A 20,832-nucleotide genomic window follows, 5' to 3' on the forward strand; every position below is an offset into this window, starting at 1 on the left:
TCGTACCGAAAGGGATCACGTTGAAGTCGCAAAGTGGGTTAACAGAACCCCTAAAATATCTATCTCTATACATCATGCCAGTGGAACGGAAACTGGTATTTCGCTCTTGGACCCTAATGTTGGTCGAGCCTTTCCCCGAACTTGGATGAAATTATTGCGGTCCAAGAGACCGGTGACCAATTTCACCCGGCCATTTCAAAGGCGGACTTTTCCTGCCTATTCTGATTATAATTTACATTGATAATTAAACACGAGTCGGGTTGTTTACGACGGTAAGACGCGCATAATGAAGTGGACACGAAACGTTTTCAATATTGTACCGTCGATATTGTTTAATGTTAAATACGAGGTGGTTTTGTTCATTTAAATATCTTGTCTCGCTTGGCTGGACGGCTATAATTTATAGCGGTGGTTTTAATGAATCGGGATCCTATTTTATTATGGCTGTCTTTGGATGGACAAGGACATGGATTTAATTATAGATAATTATTTATTTGTAAGCTTAACTAGTCACAATACATCCCAAAATAGGTAAAGGTTAAGATGTTAATATTATTTATTGTTAAAGATTTTACTGTAACTTTTATTGGCCTCTTTTGTTACTACATATCTGCAATTACGTAACGAACCTTACATGTTATACCTACGTGAACTTTTACCCAGAATGCAACTAGCAAATCTGAACTGAAATCCCCGAGCTTAGAGCACAATTTAAAAATATGTCATAACTGCGTCGCAGTTCTAGCTGCTCGAAAATTTATGAATGCAGATGGAGATGCAGAATGTGTTTTTATTTCCCCTTAAGTGAATTTCCATTGTCTAGATTAGCATCCTGATAATTCTGAGGCGGAAATTTGTCGCTCCGCGGCGTCGGTGGCTGGCGTCTTTGTAGATAGACGCGTACTTATTCTATAATTTATTACTGGGATGGAAAAATGGCTAGGAAATTGTTACTTGTTTCCAGTTCCTGATGGGACGGCTGTGTTGTGGAACATTTTGTTGTCTGCTTGAAGATGATAGAGAAGTGTCTATAGAATAAGTTAGTGGTATGAATTAATAAGTAAGAAGCTTTCATTGTGAATGGCGATCTTATGAGTTGAAAGATATCTCAGTTCTTATGTAGGTTTTTAATATATGTGTGCACACTACCTGCTAGGAAATTAAATACTGCCATCCTTACTTACAAAAGGCTTGTTTTATTATAGATAAAAAATCACATTCGCCATATATAGTTCCGTATAATTGAACGCAAGGAAATAGCAATCATCGTTAACACGAGTACACAGTAATTACGTAGATGATTTATAATATAAAGATTACAATATCGGTTCTGCCTCCCGATTGGCATCGCGTCGAATGAGTTTCCTTTGCGAGGCCGAGACGCGACATTGATTGATTCTATCAAATAAACCTGCCAAGTGCCAACACACGTAGACCATGTTTTTACCTTAGTTTGAGGTACTACAGGATTTTCCTAGCCAGCGAAGACAGAGCCGCATTTTAAATTGTACTGTATTGATATGTATGTAACTCAGTAAAGTGGTTTATTATTTAAACCCGCTGTTTAAACCTCATACTTGTGTGATGGGCGTACTGTTCGGATAAAGTATTGAGTAATGATGATGTATGTGTTGTATGGTTTTTGTGCTAAAGTTTGTTTGAGTTCGTTGTATGTTGTTTAATTAGTGCTATTGGATAGAGTTTTTTGTCATATTAGTGGCGATAATACAAAATATATTGTAGCAAATGCATTTCATAAACAACGTCACGGAACGGCCCTATCACTTAAAATTGATCGCCTCCAAGTAAACATATTCCGTTGCCGTATATTACTTACTATTTCAGTGTTAACATAATATTCATATTGCTGTTTCAATTTGAAACGCTTTGTACACCTGAATTATTATTACAATAGTCTACGTTATACACGTTTATGCAATAGTTAAACAAACTATATGTGCCTATATTCAAATAGACATTTATGCATATAAACAGTGTATCCTAGACATGGAAATTGTATTGAAACGTGCACAGTTTGTGCCCGGTGCATGTAAGCGTTGGCGCGGATACGTTTCGGCGTCCGCACATTTCCTGACCACTGAGTCACACGGCTGATCCGTCACTGTCGTAGTGCCTTTGTCCGTTCGCGCTTTCGTAAATCCGCACGTACGATAAGACGGGATTATATATGTATAGGTTTATATGTAGAAATGTATGTATATAGGTCGTAGGAATAGGTACGTGTAGGTCGATGTTACCCCGTGTTTGGTTCAATGAAATTAACTGTTTTTTGCGCAGTCTGAAAATAAATCCATGATAACATTGATGTAGAATGTAAAATATATCATAATGTACGTACCGACTACCGATTATATTAAAACTATAAGACAAATCGATGAGTATTGTTTATGTGATAACAAATTAGTGATAACCAATCTATTGAATTGAAACCACATTGTGAAATATTGCATATATTCACTTCAATAATGCGCGTCACAGTTGAAAAATGACACAATCGATTACTGTAATAGATTTCTCTCGATATGGGGTATTTACACACGCTTTGTCCATTGTGTGCGTGCCTACTATTCATAACAGACGCTCGTACTATGTAAAAAATCTCCTATAGAAAAGGCTGACGACTTTATTCATATAAAACTCTTTAGATACGTATGTGAAGAAGTATAAAGCGCGTCACACACGGTGAAGATATAATATTTTATCTTAAGACAGAGGCGGCTCGCCCTAAGGAGCGCTGGTGCAGTGAACTCCCATAAATAATTATAATAAAATCATACTCCTTAATTTAATTATTAACATTAATTATTACTATTTAAAATCAATCGTAATCTTTAAAACTACTGTTAATACCAATGAATATATCCATCATTCCATCATCCCATACACCTGTATAATACCTACTGTATTAATGTAACGCGCGAAGCGGTGCGCTCACGATTGCGATCCAATGAAAAAAGATTTAGTACATTTCCTAATACGAAATCCAATAGGAGTGAAAGAGAGGGTTTTGCCAAAGCCCTGCGCGTGAAACAAAAGATTTTCTATGGAAAAGTAGCAAAATTCGGAGCGGCGCACCCGCAAACGTTGCCGGTTCGTTTTTACCGCCCGACAGGACAGCGATAGCGCGCGCGGCGCGGCGCGACGTTGCCAGTTACCACTTCTATTAATATAAACAAACACTCGAGTCAACTTCAATGCTCGCGCGCGATTCATGCAATTTTCTAATTAAAATTATAAAATACGTGTTGAAATAGCCTGTAGTTATCAGTATTACTTGTGAGTGTTAAAATGAACAATAATTATAATGTGGCGTTCATTAAAAAGTGTGATAAAACGTTACAAATTCGGCTTGAATGTAAAGCTAAGGGACCGCCACGGCCTGAACTTACGAACGCAAAAATGTACGACAAAAACGAAAACATATACGCGTGTGTTTAAATCCGAACAATATTATGTGAAAACACCGTGGTTGTGTGGTTGTGATGAAAGCAACAACAGACATTTACGAATGTCTTGTCGCTTTAAGTTATAGATATTTTTGCACACCAAAAAGAAAGACGTATGTATTTCCTTTATAAGTAATTTTTTTGATAAATGTACTGCTTTACACCATGTATTTTCAGTGTTTTATTTCAAGTGAACACCCATAAAATTTTGTCACGAGCCGCCTCTGTCTTAAGATACTGTTATATTTTATATTACAGTATCTTAACGCATCCGCATAGTATCTTCACCGTGTGTGACGCGCTTTAATCGCAATATTAAGAAAGTTCAAACACACATTTTAGGATATAAATTGAATGACTCATAAACACAACAAACTCACACAAAAATCTTAACTGTTGAAAATTCGTATCAGTATGCATTTTGATATCTACAGCTGAAGTTATTGCAATCATATGAATATGTAAATATCTGTCCATTAGAGAATACGGTAACGTTCTCAATCTTGCCTATCTTGTATTAGATTGACCGATATCACTAAACACAGGTGCCATCGATCCATCGAACCCGTGGTCGACTGGTAGCGAAGCGCGGGGGCGATGATCCGTCAATGTCATCTTTTACGTGTTTGCTCTGTGAGGCATTCTTCGTTCGGAATGCCGACAAGAAAGTCGAGACTCGAGATGCTACATTTTACGACATGCATGTTAAGAGAATATTCATGAAACGTTAACTTACGAGCTCATGCTCTGATGCAATGCTACCTATTGTAGTTGGAACAATAATTTTCCTTTTAAATGAGATCTGAAACCTTGCTGCGTTAAGGGCTTGTGGAAATTGCCTCTATCGCCAATACTGTGACCCGTAAATCAAGATAGGCCATGGAATAACAAAAACATGTTTTAATAGGTTTTTGTTCTGTATATGTAGGATTTAATGTATTAAGTTTCTAAAGGTTTGTTCGTATTAAATGTATTGCCGCGCGGAATTTTTTTGAAGAAAAAATATTTTATTTTATTAAAGTGGACATAATAGGATAAGCTTCGAATAAAATGATTCTGCGGGGCTTTTGTGTATGTTTGAAATCTTTCGTATCGGCTAAACGAATTGTTCCAGGTCGCTTGTTTCGATTCATATTCATTCATGTAATATTCCTTTGTGAAACATAGGTAGGATGTTTCACTTGTCAACAAGGTAGGATGCCTACACTTGTCTCTCAAGCCCTTCATTTTGTAGTCTTTTTGGACTCGGTTCCAAAGTGAGTCACAGTTGGAATTTGTTTCGCTCAAATCGAGTTTACTTTTAGCAACAATTTCAGTCATCAGTGAGGATCCTTCACAAAGAGTTTTCAAATTTATGCGCAGCTTCGAGTCCGCGAAGTTTCCGTTTAGAAGTTTCTTAAGGATGTACATAGTAGGTACGGACTACGGATAATAACGCAATTCTGAAAACGGTTTCTTTGTTTTTGCACTCAGATATAAATTTTTTAACTTTGCCGTAACGAGCACAATGTTTTTGTGAAATTATAATTTCTTTCGCATCGCTAACGCTAAAGTTTGCTACAACCGAATTCTAATGGAAGGCATCTCATCTTAATTTTTTAAAAGTATATTTCTAGCAGCATTTTAGACATTCTGCGATACTAACTTTATTGACTAATGTATTTGTATTCACATGTCCAAATATGTATACTTACGATTTAAAAATAGATTTTATTTAGAGCGTAATCACTACATCACTACATAGTATATAAAACAAAGTCGCTTTCTCTGTCCCTATTTCCCTATGTCCCTTTGTACGCTTAAATCTTTAATACTACGCAACGGATTTTGATGCGGTTTTTTTAACAGATAGAGTGATTCAAGAGGAAGGTTTTAGTATATAATTTATTAGGTTTTAGACAAAGCGGGCGAAGCCGCGGGCGGTAAGCTAGTATTCTCATATAACATTCAGAATTTATCGGTTATAACTGTGACTGACTGATAAGAGGTCCGTTAATGACTTTCATAAGTATTTTGACCAATTTTCTCTTGAACTAGTTTTGGTCGCTCATGTGTTATAATATGTTATCATATCAAGATTGATACAGTATTCCTGGTATTAACTGTTCAGCTTTATCATGAGAAAATAGATTATTATAATTGATTTTTATCCTTTTAAGACCTTGTATTGAAATCGATAGATTTCCTTGCCTTTCTGTGCTTTGCCTTGTAGGTTGTTCAATGTTCGTCTTATATTTCCGCTTTAAGTAAACAAAGAAAAATATAAATTAATTTTAAGTAAGCTCATTTGATATGATTACTTCTCATTAACAATGATTCGCAACGTACAATTCCTTTTCCGTTCCGCCTGACCTTTCCCTGCCTTTGTTATATAATTCATCACGCGCTACGTCATTGGCTTGCTTGTCATAGAAAGGAGGATCAAGTTTACATAAGGGCGGGTTTAAACTAGAGCATTTTGTCGAACATTTCTATGTAATCTAAGGATACCGGTAAATTATTATTTTCTGGATTTAGACTATTCAAAAGCGCTTTTAAACGAAATCTAATCGTTGAATAAATGTTTTAGTTTAATAAACGAATGCTCAACGCTCTTTTCGCTGTTCCTCAAAGTGAATGCCCATTTGCAAGTTGCAACTCTAACATTTCGTTGTACCTTGCATTCACTATTGATTGGTAAAATGGTACCTAATATTATGCTCGTTGGTTATTACAATTCGACACAATTTCAAAACTGCGAATGCTCGATGTTCTGTTACAATTAAATGCTCTAGTCTGTCAGTACCCTAAGCTTGTAGGAGGACTTTTTGTCGGCTGACGTGTCGAGCGATGTGATGCCGGTGCACAGCTGCGACGTATCCGGTCGTAATATCCTCGGCGTATACAAGTGTGCCTCGAATGGAGGAAACGGTATGAAAAAATCTATAGATGTGGTGTGGGTGTAGAGGGGAAAGGGATGTGAGAGCTTTAGTTTGTAGGAATTTTAAAAGTATTTTGTTCTGATATGGTTGGTACATGATTTTTACGTATTTTAAACTATCATTATTTTTGGCTGTGTATCTTTTCAATGATGAAACTAGAATTTTGCGAATAAAAATTCTTTCTTGTATTCTTCAAACATAAAGTTGTATTCAGCAGATGTCGTAATAGTCGTAGTTTATGTGAAGTGGTTAATACTAAAACTGCTCGAGCGGCTCCAGCAACAATTATAAAGTGAACGCAACAAGTCACAAATGCTCTCAAATAGTTGTACCCTTTGGAACACGGGCGGTGGGAGGGGACGCTCTGTAAATAATTACCGAGGTCCCCCCATCGGCGCATCCCCTAGACGCTTACAGTTACAAGTACTCAGGTTTTCTTTGCTTTTCGGAAACTGTCGCAGTCCCCGCGTCTGACGGTGCTCGTGAATCAAGACAATTGCTTTTATTCGTCTCTCCCTCTCTTGCGACTTGCAAGTTGTTACGGCATTTTTTAATCGTCATAATGTCTTTGGGTTTAGTGCTATGGTCAGGGGATTAAGGTCTTTGTTTTTCTTTCTTGAAAGGGTAGCGAATGGGTAAAACGTCTTAACAATTATAATTTTATTATACAGATGCAGGTTTAAATGTTTCGTTCGTAATTAAATCTATTTCGAGAATAACGTATTTATTATTTATATTTCATTCAGTTGTTTATGTGCAAATGTTTTATGTTTGTACGCAAATATGTCAACAACGGAAATGGTTTACTTTGTTGTTATTATTATTCATATCTGTTCTTTAGTTAAATAAATCGGTAGCCTTTGTCCTATTTCGATCCTACAACAACGATAAACTTTGAAAATGATTACATCCTAGATAAAGTTCATAAAGCAACTGTTTCATTAGAAGCAGTTTCCCTATTTTTGTGTTATAAACGAGTTAAATATATCAGGATGTGGGTTAAATGCTGAAATATAGCACAGTAAACATTTACGACGCACGCTTTCGTTTGCCAAACGTGTTTTTCCCTATTTGGTTAGTCACAGTTTCACGTTGTTTTTTGTTTATTTATTTATTTCTACGTCGAATATTTCATTTTTGTCGTTTTTGATATTTTGAGTATGGTGTATGTTGACCCTGAAAATGTTGTGTGGAATGCGATGCGATTTTTTTTAGCATTTTTAAGTACTTAAGTACATCATTTATATTATTTATTATAATAAAAACAACGTTGTAGGTAATAAAGTAGTTTAATAAATGTTCCTGTCGATATGGTTGACATAAGGGACATGTTTTTAATATATATGTATTTATTTGACTGGATCCATGTGGTGTGATTAATTGCACTTATAATACTTGGGTCTATATACCTTTATTTTTTGCAATATGAATTTATGAAAAGACGAATATCTTTTCCTAATAGTATTTTATGTAGACATAATAATAAATTGTTTATTTATAATTTACCCTAAGGTTAAACTTTTCAAACACTTTTTATTACCATGGTTTTCTAGGTTTACCAGAGTTTTAATACGCACTTAGTTAAATTGCGACTTTAAACCGTTATAAAGCGTTTAATTTCTAAATACTAATATGTTACAAGTATCCCACGATTAAAATTCATAGACGCGTATATATGCAGATGAGTTGCAATTGAATCTAAAAGTTATACGAGAGGGTGTTTCAAAATGGGCACATTAGTAAATTATTAACTGGGTAAAGCTGGCCGGCGCCGCGGGAGATCCTTATAGCATAGAAATTTAATGCTAAAGGTACTAGTAGGTACTTATACCATATACAATATTTCAACAGGAGTTTACATTGAACGTGTCCTGAATGTAATTGTGAAAGTTTGCGCGCTGGCTTATTTGTAGTATTATCAAGATTTTATGGGGACTAAGCGTGTATCTGTAGAAGGTTGTGTTGACCGTTGACGCAGTGTGTAGTGTGATATTTTAATTTATTTATTTTTTATTTGAAGTTCTTATTGTGTCTCGATGATAGTTTATTTCTCTGAAATTAAACAAGTAGGTAGGTAAGCTGTTTATTCATGATTAGTTTTCTATACGTTACTTTAGGATTCCTTTGAATACATAATATTTCTATTAAAGAGTTTTATTGTTTTTTGTAAATATATTATGATATTTGACTTCTACTTCATAACTATATGATTGTGCTGAAATCAGCGGTACACGAGTCTATAAAGGGAATTATAAATAATCACACTTAGTTTAAGAATCTCAACAAACACTGGAGTGTTAACAGCGTGACAACGGCCACTTCTTGCGTCACGCCGTGACGGACCGCCTCGCGGGACCCGACCTCTGATGTATGTTCAAGCGGCGAACCATTTTTATTTCTACCCGCAACATTTTTATACGCCCTCCAGCCATTTTTATATTCGATGATGTATAAGGAAATTGCGAACCGAAATTATTTACGTTTATTGTAGGTGAATCTTGTTTATTTTTATTTTTTGTTGAAGTACTGTGAATGAAAATGGTCTTTGAATGGTGTTTGGGAAATGTACTTAAAAACATGTATGGAAATACATGATTTCAATTATTGAATATATTTTATACGATAACTTGATGCCTACGATTCCTTTACCAATATATATTTGTGTCATTATGTACAAAAATAGCATGAAGCAACTACCACACCGGCGGCCAGCCTATCTTTTTAATATGTTTAATAAGAATTAACTATTTTATTACGTGCTACATTTGGAACTCCCGAAATACCGAAAAGTCCATTATTAACAAATTCATAATTAATGAATGAACTTGAATACATATTGTGTCCTATTACTAGCAGAGACAAACACGGCACATCAAATTAGAAACAACTAAATAATTCCCTGTGTCTTTGTAAGCTTCTTGGCTTTCTGTTTCAAGTGCACCAAAAAGAAACAAAGAGGTCATAAAGGCTCGACTACACACGGAATTCGTATATGAAATAGAATGTATGATTCTGTTTTCAAAATGCAATAATATATACTTACTCTTTTTCCCTTTTGATAGTGCTCTTTTAATAATAAATCGATTCGAAACTAAAAACTATACGCTAATGAGTTAATAGCTCGAATCGAATGGTTGAAAATTTTAAACGGTTTTTCAAAAGCGTTCCATCATGTTCTAGAACGCTATTTAACATTCCATATCTGTGCCGTTCGGAGGGGATGTCGGGTGCCGTCAGCCGCGCGGGCGTAAATTACCATGGCGTTTGTAAAGCCCGCTCGATACTAACTAAATTTGGTCGGTTTTATACTCATTAACGCCGCCGCCGGCCAGTACGCACAGGTTAAACTGCCGCACTGCAGAGAGCCCTAGAAAATAATTATTTTTAGTCTCAAAGCCTTTTCGCTTCGCCTCTTAATGTATTTTTATGTTACGCTTTTCGTTAGACGAGGTTAGGGTGAATTTAATACTAATTGTAAACTTGGAATGAATCCGAATTTCAAATTCATTCTACATCAATGTTTTTTTTTTAATTTGTATACGTCTTCAAATATAAAGCCGTTTTGACATCACATTTTAAAGTTTTGTTGTAATAAGCTTATATGTTTCGTTCGTCTTTTGTTTACTTTATTTTAAGTAATAGTAGGTATAAAAAATTTGATACCCTTTGATGTTTTTTTATCGAAATTTGTATTTCTTATGATTGATTTAATTCAAACCTTAATTAACAACCGTGTCAACGCACCAGTTATAAACAATATCATAAGCATATTTAATTTAACAACTAACTACACACCAGAGTTTCCTTAACCAGCGCATACAGTTACGTAATCACGGAGCTACTGCAAAGCGACCTGCACAAGATCATCGTGTCCCCGCAACACCTCTCAGCCGACCACATCAAAGTCTTCCTGTACCAAATACTCAGAGGTAAGAGCCGAGAGGGTGCTTTTTGCCCGGTCTCCCCTTTAACGTTAGTCTCATTTCTTTGAATTCACTTTTTGGCATGCGAATCTTGACGTGAACACGAAAGTTTTCAGCTTCTGTAGAACGAGTGTAAATGTAATGTGTAATTTTATTTGATTTTGTATGTAGATTAAGTACCTGTGTTACAAAAAAATAATTAATACTTATTCGTATCAATGTCGAATGTGGTTTAGTTTTTATAAGCTTCAACTAGCTAACAACTCATATTGAACAGTGTCGCTCGCTAAGTCGCAATTGATTCTATTTTGAGCGAATCATTGGAGAATAACACTAGGAATATGAGACATAAAATTAAGGGTTTGTTTCTAAGTAGGTAAAGAAATAATGAAACTGTGATTAAAAATCAATATTGCTTAGCGCCCAGCGAGCCATAATACTGCACATGTTGTAATATCAACGAATGCCGATCACATAGAATTTAAGAAAGTACAAACTTGGTTTATGAGTTAATCGTAATATAATTTATGCGCGTGAAACTAATATTACTCGAACAAACCAATATAAAGGTAATAAATCTTGCCTAAGAAATTATTCAGATAGCGTTATTAGATTCGTGTTTAACGTGAAGTGGATTTAATATCGATTCTAGGTAAAGATGATTAATAACGCGTACTTATGATGTAAAGTTGTTTCATTACGCATGTACATACTTGTACAATTCATATATACAAGGTAAGTTTTGCTCAATAACGACGGACGAAATGAAACGTTTCTTTCTGTTGATATGGGCGAGTAGCTTCAGATGCTTTCGACACACGTTTTATGGTACCCGATACTGCAAACGTAGGGCACTAAAACCTTAATGTTTCAACTCTGCTGTGGTAGTTTCTGGAAGCAATATATCTGAGTGCTATCAAATTTTGGTGAACTACCAACCATACAGTATTATCTTATATTTTCGCCTTGCATAAACATTTTCAAGCCCTTACTTTAGAAGGTACATACAGAGAAAATTGCTATCTCTCAGTGAAATTATGTTATAACTTATAGCGCGTAAAAATATTTATCACTGAGTATGTGCGCGTGTTTTTAAAAAGATTTATACACATTCTAAAAGCATCCAGAGCACACATTAACAAAAACTAATTTCGCCCAACATTAAGCTAGGACAGCAGTGTGCATGCTAATGTAATCCGTAGCGGGGATAAAAGAATAGCGTCACACAGTGTCCTGTCGACTCCCGATTCCGTAATATTAATTGTAGCAATTATTCCCGCCGTGCCAAGATTTCCACCTTCCCAGGGGAAGGGGAAGGGAGAAAAAGAAGCGTTCGTAAAACGACTTGCAACGTTTAATTAAAAAGTTTATGGATGCATCGCCTTGCGCTATCGGCTTAAACCTACGAGTTTAAGAGCATTTTTACTTGCTTTTTTTTCTGGATACGTATGTTGGCATTGTATCGAGCTAGAGGCAGGAATTAAAAAGTAAGGAGTATGTAGTCAGAATCAGATCTTATTATACTAGTTTTGAATTGATAACAAATATCAAATGTAATACCAATATGGATGCTTCCTATAATCGTCCATCAATCCATCATTTAATATTTTATTAAATACAATAAGTGACGTGTCTCTAATCATTTAAATACCAATTACACACAAAACCGCAACGCTGCTTATCGCCGGTTTGGTTTTAAACAGTTTACAATGCATGAATTTTAAATGAAACGTTTTAATCATACGTCCATATTTGGCTCGATAATTTCAGCAAAATTGTTGTGAGCAATTTGGTCGTACTTGATGCGTGCTAACGAATAGCTCATTTGTCGTCTCTATAGTGTGTGATGCAATTATATTGAATTATTTGTGATACGCATGAATGATGCTAAGGCCTTCTTATAATCCTACAAAAAATAGAATTTTATGTTCAGCACAGCACGCGTTCTATCAGATGAACGGCAAGTTGCCGTTCGTCTGTTAGAACTCTTAAAGTGAAGTGCAGTACACTGTCCATATCAATATTGACATGATCTTGAAATTTTTTATGGAAGTTTATTGGAACTATATGCATAAAATATAAGAAAATCATTATTTAAGAACTACAATTTACAATCGAGGGAACATTTGTAAACGTACGATGAATTATTCAATTAACTCAGACAGAATACTGCTTATAGTATTTACGTTTTTCATGTCCGCACCGTACAAACGAAGTCATTAAACTAAAACGATACATAGAAATGTGCCTTTGCCCTTTATAGTAGGGGAGCCCAGGATGCTAAATGTGGATTTACTCGAGCGTCACGGGAACCTATTAGAATTGGTAGATTAGACCATAGCGAGAAAAAAAGGTCCTATAATGTTTTCACTTTTAGCGGTGGGGAAGGGTTTTTTGATTTTTTTTAATTTAAAAAAGAAAAAAATTGGCTTGGAAATACTCAAGGGCGTTAGATATTGATATTTTGCATGCTCCAGGACGTCACTGAAAAAAAGTATACGTTAATCTGACGATTTAAGTGGCGATTTAATCGCTATGAAGAAAGGGTAAAAAATTAAAGTAATATTATTCGAGCGCGGCAGATTAATATATGGGGGGGTTAATTACAATATGAGAAGTCCCCATTTCGCTAATCTGACGATTCGAGCTCAACCTTAGGGAATTATGGATTATTCAAATTTTTCAGCGGGGCCCCTGAGCGCACCCACCAACCATAACTGCTCATATTGACTAGAGGTACTAATGAATAGCTAAGGTACCGTCCCTTATAGTAATCTGACGCGCTCGAGTAAATCCCAAAATCCCCTCTTGGGCTCCCCTACTATTAGCAAAAACTCGTAGTAGTGAAACACCAATATATTCTTTACGGTTGTCGTCTAGTGAATGGTGGACTTTTTCATCTCTTTATCATGCTATGGCCTATGATGGTGCATTTACATCAAACGAGCGAATGCTCATTCTAACCCCATTATGTCCAATTATTTTAGTGTAAACAGGCGTAGAGCATTCTTTCGTTGTTCTTGGTGCGTTCGATGAATCTTTTCAATGCAATGTTCTAATACTGTACAACACTGAATACAAAACTTCGTATACACTAAAAGATCACGAAATAATGTACTTGCTCTAGCTCTAGCTCTATGTTCGTATGATGTAAATGCACTGTAATAGGTATGGTAATGGGCTCGCTCGGTTGGACGTTAATGATGTGCGCTGGCCTTTATCGCGCTCAGCGTGTTCTGTCACATCCTTTGAGAACAACGTTGCGTGAATGGCGGCCTTAATTCTATTGATTTATGAACTTGAGGTCGTTTCGGATATGTTAATGGGCAATGAGCAGTTGAATCAGATATCTTATTAATTACGCAAATATGTATATGTGTGTCTTGGTTTAATAAAAGATGATTTTTTAATGTTCGAAATAATACAATTTTGTAGTTGAATTGTGAATTTCACAGAAATTTATATAACCTTTCTACAACGGCACGTGAAAGTAGAGTATTGACTTAGCAACTTGTAAATTATGGCTTTAATCGAGTTTATTCGGTAAAATGTAGATGTTATCGAAAGCTTGCTCGGGTGACGGGCGAAATTATGGCAATGAAGCACGCTTGTTCGCATTGCAAATATTGTGTTTATGTTTTATACTCTAACATGGACGATGATTCATGATTCATGTTTTGATAGAATATAACATTGGCAAAAAGATTGGTATCTCCCAGGATACGTCAAATCCTGGGAAATATTTAATTACTATGTTTATGTATTTAACTCCTCAATATAACTATACTATACATGATGGAAATTTGTTAAAATTATGTAAATAACAGTATATTTTATTATGCGGCTTTATCACTAAGCAGTGATCTCCGCAGGCTAAGGACGTTGTTTAACTTATTGATACATTATTGAATTAACTTCCAAATATGACAGTAGTGCTTCGATGACCCATATCGACCTTATAACCCTATTATAGGGAGTTACCAGTAACAAACTAGGCTCTGACGGCAATTAGCTTGTCCCGTATTCGCGAAACTTTAACATGAACTTCAGGGAATACGGTAAGCCATGTAATATGGTTAGAAGTTGTAATTTTACATCGCGCTTTTTGTTACGAAGTACGATCATTGACGACGTATAATAAAAGAGTTGTATTTATTTATATGTCGCTCTTTAATTGTTGAAGTCTGGTAAGTAATTGATAACATAAAATACTCGTAGCTTTTTGTAAACAAAGTAAAGAAACATTAGTTTTTACAATGCCAACCAAAAACACCTACATATAAAAGTTCGGCGACATTGTTGATTACCGTTAATGTAATTGAAATGAGATGTAAATGAATTGGCAAATAAAAATATATAACGGTATCACATAAGTGAGCGAAATAATGTGCAACTGCACGAGAGATGGGCACTGCTTCTCCTAACGGTGTTGTTGCAGCAGGGCGTTATAACTGAGGATATTGTTGTTTTATGTTTGTTAGTTTGGAAGTGCTTGTTAGGTATTGGAAATAACATATTAACATAATAAGAAATATGGTGGGAGAGGTAATAAAAATAAATGTTTGTATGTTAAAAATGATTAACTTAGCTTCCATTTTTGGAAGATTTAGTTTTTTTTTTTATGTTATGGGAAGGCAAACGAGCGGACGCACTGCCTGGTGGTAAGCAGGTTGCGTCGCCCATAAACCATAACAGGGGTTATGGTTGTTGCCTACCAGGATTAAGGGATTTGGAAGGAATTATGGAGAAAGGGGCGAGGATGGGAGGGATTAAGGATAGGGGAGGAGAGGATGGGTAGGGGATAGGAAGGGATGTGGGCCTCCGGACCCCTCACTCACCGTACGGAACGCGACAGTAAACTGTCACTATGGCGCCGATATTCTGTGAGGGTGTGGTACCTTCCCCGGTGCGAGCGTGGCCCAGTTCGTGCCGAAGCATGCTCGACTCCCACTGTATAAGTTGAAGTTGAATTTAATAGAGATTTGCTAGTGAAAATTCCAGAGATTATTACCTCTAAATCCTCTAATATAATAATATGAAAGGTGAAGCTTTCATATAATTGTACGTACTGTATAGGTATTATAAAATATACATGTTAAGTGTATGAACATTTTATCAAGCTATATTTGGAGAAATTGCGAGAAAATGAAAAAAGGTCTCAAGTTACAGTGAAATCGATATCTTGTTAAATAAATATTTTGTATTTGTTATTTTCATAGCTGTCCTGTGTATGGGTTGGTGTGCATGACTCTGTTTACCTCAAATGTTTGACGGCAAAATATTGAAGCGTAAAATCGTTCCTTTGACCAGGTGATGTTGATATAATTGATTTGATTTGATCGGTACGGACGTATTGAGTGCTGCAGTATCGATAAATATTTGCTGCGATGTAATATGACGGTGCTATAGCACTCACGACACGAGGTTTTAGTTTCGGGAAACGGAATGGTAGTGTTCGACTTTGCATGATATCACTGAAAATAAAAATAAAACCTAGGTAAAGTATTTGAATACAATAGATAGATGATCTGTAAATATATAATAATAAAGTTTTTTTACAGTCAATCGAAAGCTAAAAATTTCAATGTATAGAGCCTATAATTTAAAAGCTAATAGGCGGATCCATACAGAGCGAGCAACCTTTCGAATCCGCCTAATGCCTAAGAAATGAATACTTACATTAAATATACCATTCCACATACTCCACATAACATAAAATTATACAAACCGAAACTCTTTACTTGTGTACAAAGTTTTGAAAATGGCGAAGTTCTTAATTATCTATATAGGCATATAGTAAATTAAGAAGTTGTTTGACTTGTTAACAAGTGACTTTTAGGTACACCTAAAACGAAAATGTTGAGTCTATATAGGTTTATTCTGTTGACAAAAGTCTGTATCTTGGAAGGAAATGTGAAATGTTTGTCAGCAAGTGCTGAAGTTTGGGGTCGTAACGTTTGTATAAAACGTCTAGACTGCAGGAATGATAAACATTTTCAGATATTCGCTATGCACTTTGATTCTTTTAACTAAATAGGTTAGGAATAGCTTTAAATTAGGTGTTTGACACACGAGTGTAGCACTGGCCTTATAAGTAGAGATACATGATTAGTAGTGCATTGTCCTCAGTGGAGTCCTGACGTCGTGGTCGGCTGCACGCGGCCGTTCACCTGCGCAGCCAACCAGCCAACCAGCTTGTATTGCTATGCGACGGTTCTTATTGTCCCATATACTAGGCTTTTTGTGTTCCTCCAGCGTTATGCGTGGAAATATGCTAGGATGCTTTATCTGTTAGGTTAGGGGATGTTTGATTTCATCCAGTGTGTACATGGCGTATAATATGCTATTGGCATTCATTTTGGTTAATTTTAAATACTTAGTTTCAATAATTTTGCAAGGATTTTTTCCTTGAAAATTGGATAATCAAATTTGGTACTTTTTGAGTGATTCCACTAAATATAAATTCAGCTGTCGTTTAGTTTTGTTTGCTCAAATGTAACAGGATCGAATGCCTACTTTTTACTCGGAGAAATATTTTTACATTTGTATTCTGTATCCAGAGAACTGGAACGTCACGAAAGGCAAACGGAATACCATTACACGTTTCATTAGAAATTCGGTCAGCGACGAAGGGAGTAGGACAGCTGAACGCGGCGTGTCTGGCTCAAAGTCGCGCGGTGAAAACCGACGCCCGGTGGGAAATTAAACTCCCAACTCGCAAGGCACCGACTTGTCGTTAATTTGTTTCGACGTGCTCACTGGAGCCCAACCTTTTGAGGTTATTGTTTTGAAACGTTCTAACGTGTTACAGATAAATGGAGAAGGGATGATGTTGACAGTGTAAGGGAGTCTCGATATAGATAAAATGCTGGGTGGATTAAACATAGAATTGTCGTTTGTATCTCTATCTGTCCATATCTATCTGTCATGTGTATTTGCTGACATTAGCAGGATTCTTACGATTGTAAAGATGTCTTATTTATTACAATGTACGATCACGTCACGATATACAAAACAATATTTCAATAATTTCCAATGCTACAGTTATGCCAAATTTTGCATCTTATATTATTTGACATCCGATGTAAGCTACGTGCTCACAAAGCCTTAGAGGTGCATAGCTTGTCATGCAGCTACATACAACGTCGCAAAGCACAGACGATTAATGGCACCAGCATTAGCTCGGATGCTTAAAATTGTTCCAACAGTACTCCAAGTATTAACAAGCGGCGCGTGCTCCACATTCCGTGTAGAATGACTGGACCCAGTGCAGTTTGCAGGTGAACCTGTATAGTGTATACAGACCGCAGTGTTTCTTGCCCCCGCGATAACATTCCAAGCATAGCTCGTGCCGTTCTTGAGAACAAGGGAACAATTTGAAACTATTGGTCCTAAGTTCATTAGGAGTTGGAATGGTGGAAAAGAATCAAGGGGTTATGATGTGTTGATGCGTATTTGCTGTATTGCGATTTCTATATTAAGTGATCAGATTAAAAAGGCGATAAATTGTATTTATTTTATTTTATTTTCTTTATTGGAAAACATACAGAGACAAAGACAGAGATATATAAAACAAAAAATCTTATTAACTAAAGATATAGACCGGGAGATACTGACACAAAATTTCGAGTCATTTGTAACAGGATGGCGGTTCTACAGGGGTCTTAGTACGCAATGACAAAAAGAAAAACGATGGCGTGAACGCTGGTACCGGCGGCTTAGTCGCGTGGGCGTTAGTCGAACTCGTCGGAAAATAGCGAAAGTCAAACGATTTGTAACAGTATGGCACTTATTTTTCCTGTAAGTTTGAGGATCAACAAATATAAATATAAAATTTCAAAGATCTAAGTGTTGGAAATCCTCACTTATATAAATTAATAATAAATTAAGTTTTCAAGTATAACAGCACTTTTTCCCCCTACTAGAAGTATGGCAAATATAATAATGGTCACATTTTATCAAATACTCTCCAAAAATCCAAATGCAATACTGGTACAAAAAGTTTGGCGAAATAAAAATTTTTTGCAGATTTTCGGCGGTATGGCGACCATTTGGAATCGTCCGAAAAGTATGGCATGGCGATTTTCGTAAATGGCTGCACGACGATAGTTACCTGTGCAAAAGTTAGCCTGGTACAAATGGTTGAATGATTGTTTTATTTAAATCAACACATTCGCGTCGGTATGGCGGGCTGTAAGTCACACCGGAAAAGTATGGCATGACACTACCGCCTACTACTTTTTTATGGGCTATCGGTAAATTCTAAAATTTTTGTGTTACAAATCGTTTGACTTTCGCTGTTTTTCCAACGAGTTCGACAAACGCCCACGCGACTAAGACACCGGTACCAGCGTTCACACCATCATTTTTCTTTTTGTCATTGCGTACTAAGACCCCTGTAGAACCGCCATCCTTGTTACAAATGACTCGAAATTTTGTGTCAGTATCTCCCGGTCTAATACATGAAAATGCCTCCTTATAGTGTTTTCACTGGGAACATATGTTATTATTTTTGCCAACACTCAGCAGTAAGAGCGACAAGAAAAAAAAATAATCGATAAGTAATATTTATCATGCGTACATAAAAACGGAGGTAAACAAGTATTTGCAAAATCTTTACACATTAACATTCTTACATGTTCAATAGCAATTTTTTTACATTCATTTTGTAAGACGAAGAGGAACAAGAAAACATATCAAGATCATTCATATAGGTATTATAAAAACTGGACATTCTGTGAAGAGGCACACGAAGACCCGTATTGGTTCTGGCGGTCGGTATATGAAATAAGTCTTTTGAGCGTGTTGATCTGGATGGGATGCGATAATTTATTAAGCTAAGAAGTTCTGAACAGGCTATTTCTCCTACGCAGATTTTTCTTAACGTGAGAGAATCGATTAAATTTCGGCGCTGACTTAACGAAAGAAAATTGTAACGACGCAAAAGATCCTCGTAATGTTGCCGACCACCACTTAGGCGGAAATTTAGGATGCGTAGAAATTTATTTTGAACCATCTCCAATTTATTTATGTAAATATTGTAAAACGGATTCCAGATAGGACAGGCATACTCCAATTGAGATTGCACAAGAGTTTTATAGAGACATACAAATGCGTCTCCGTCCTTGAAAGCCTTAGTAACGCGTGTAATAAAGCCCAGCATGCGGTAAGACTTACTGAGTATGTGGTCTATATGTTGATCGAGTATTAAACATTCATCGAAGTAGACACCGAGATCACGAATGCAGGAAACCGAATCCAGTTGGTGACCTCCAAGATTAAATACTGTTGGAATTTTGTTGTTCTTTTTAGAGTAAGTAATATGTTTACATTTATTATAAGCCAAAAATAATTTATTGCGTTTACAATAATCATCCAATCTATTTAGGTCATCTTGAATATGAAGTATATCCTTGGTATCAACAACATTAGAGTACAACTTTAGGTCGTCTGCATACAACAAGAATTTACATTTTTCAAAACATTGTGAAATATCATTAATAAATAAGTCAAAAAGCAGGGGCCCGAGGATCGAGCCCTGCGGGACGCCCGAGGAAGCAGTAACTTGAGTGGAAGTGTAACCGTTAATAACAACTGATTGTACTCGATTGCTTAAATAAGCAGCAAACCAGCGTAGCAGATTTCCCTTAATTCCATTAAATGATAATTTTTGTAGTAAGAGTAAGTGATCTACCTTATCGAATGCCTTTTTAAAGTCAGTATATATCGTTTCTACTTGTTGTTTATGATCCAGTGCATTGAATAAGTAATTGGAAAAGACAAGAAGATTCGATACGGTTGACCTACCAGCGACAAATCCATGCTGTTGGTCTAAGATGAGATGTTTTAAACTTGAATAGATGTGTCGGTGTATTAAAGTTTCAAATACTTTGGGAATGGCCGAAAGTATCGAAATGGGGCGGTAATTCTCTACATCATTTCTCTCACCAGATTTAAAGATAGGTGTTATGTATGCTTGCTTCCATATATTTGGGAAGGAACCAGAACTCAAGCATTTATTAAAGATAATCTCCAAAGGGGTACAGAGTGTTTTACTGGTTTGTTTAAGAAAAACTGGGTTTATTTTATCCGGTCCTGGACCCTTGTTCTGATCGATGTTTTGCAAGGCAGCGCGTATATCGGATTTAGTAAGACGAATGCAATTTATATTTATGTGCGTGTTATCATAATGACTGTCTGTGAGAATATTATCCACATTGTATGCCGCAGCGGATGTTGGCTCGAACACTGACTGAAAATATTTTGAAAACATTTCAACTATAACATTTGGATCGTCAGATTTAGAATTCGCCAACTTCATGACACGTGGGTACCCTGACTTAGAATTTTTTAGAGAAGACGTGTATTTCCAAAAGTACTTAATATTTTCTTTAAGAGACTTTTCAATGTTAGCCGTGTAATTATTGTAGCATGTAGTAAGAAGCTGTTTCACTCGCGTTCGTAACAGGGAAAACTCTTGATAATCTCTTAGAGAACCGTAAGTCTTCCATCGCGTCCAAA

The 20,832-nt window shown here is 36.1% G+C and overlaps 1 protein-coding gene across 3 annotated transcripts in view; it reads left to right on the forward strand.

The window, feature by feature from the left end:
• Positions 1 to 20,832, forward strand: part of nmo (serine/threonine-protein kinase nemo) — a 132,156-nt gene that overhangs the window by 83,777 nt on the left and 27,547 nt on the right. For all 3 annotated transcript variants that reach the window (XR_016457071.1, XM_090105511.1, XM_090105513.1), the window contains exon 4: positions 10,211 to 10,317. Coding sequence is in view for 2 of the 3 variants with exons in the window: in XM_090105511.1 (XP_089961637.1) it covers positions 10,211 to 10,317 (107 nt within the window). In the remaining variant the exon portion in view is untranslated. The remainder of the gene's footprint in view (positions 1 to 10,210; positions 10,318 to 20,832) is intronic.

This window comes from Colias eurytheme, chromosome 9 (assembly GCF_061535395.1).
Source record: "Colias eurytheme isolate Ceu_HAF_F1 chromosome 9, ilColEury1 Martin Lab GWU primary, whole genome shotgun sequence".
In the NCBI taxonomy this organism is placed as follows: Eukaryota; Metazoa; Arthropoda; class Insecta; order Lepidoptera; family Pieridae; genus Colias; species Colias eurytheme.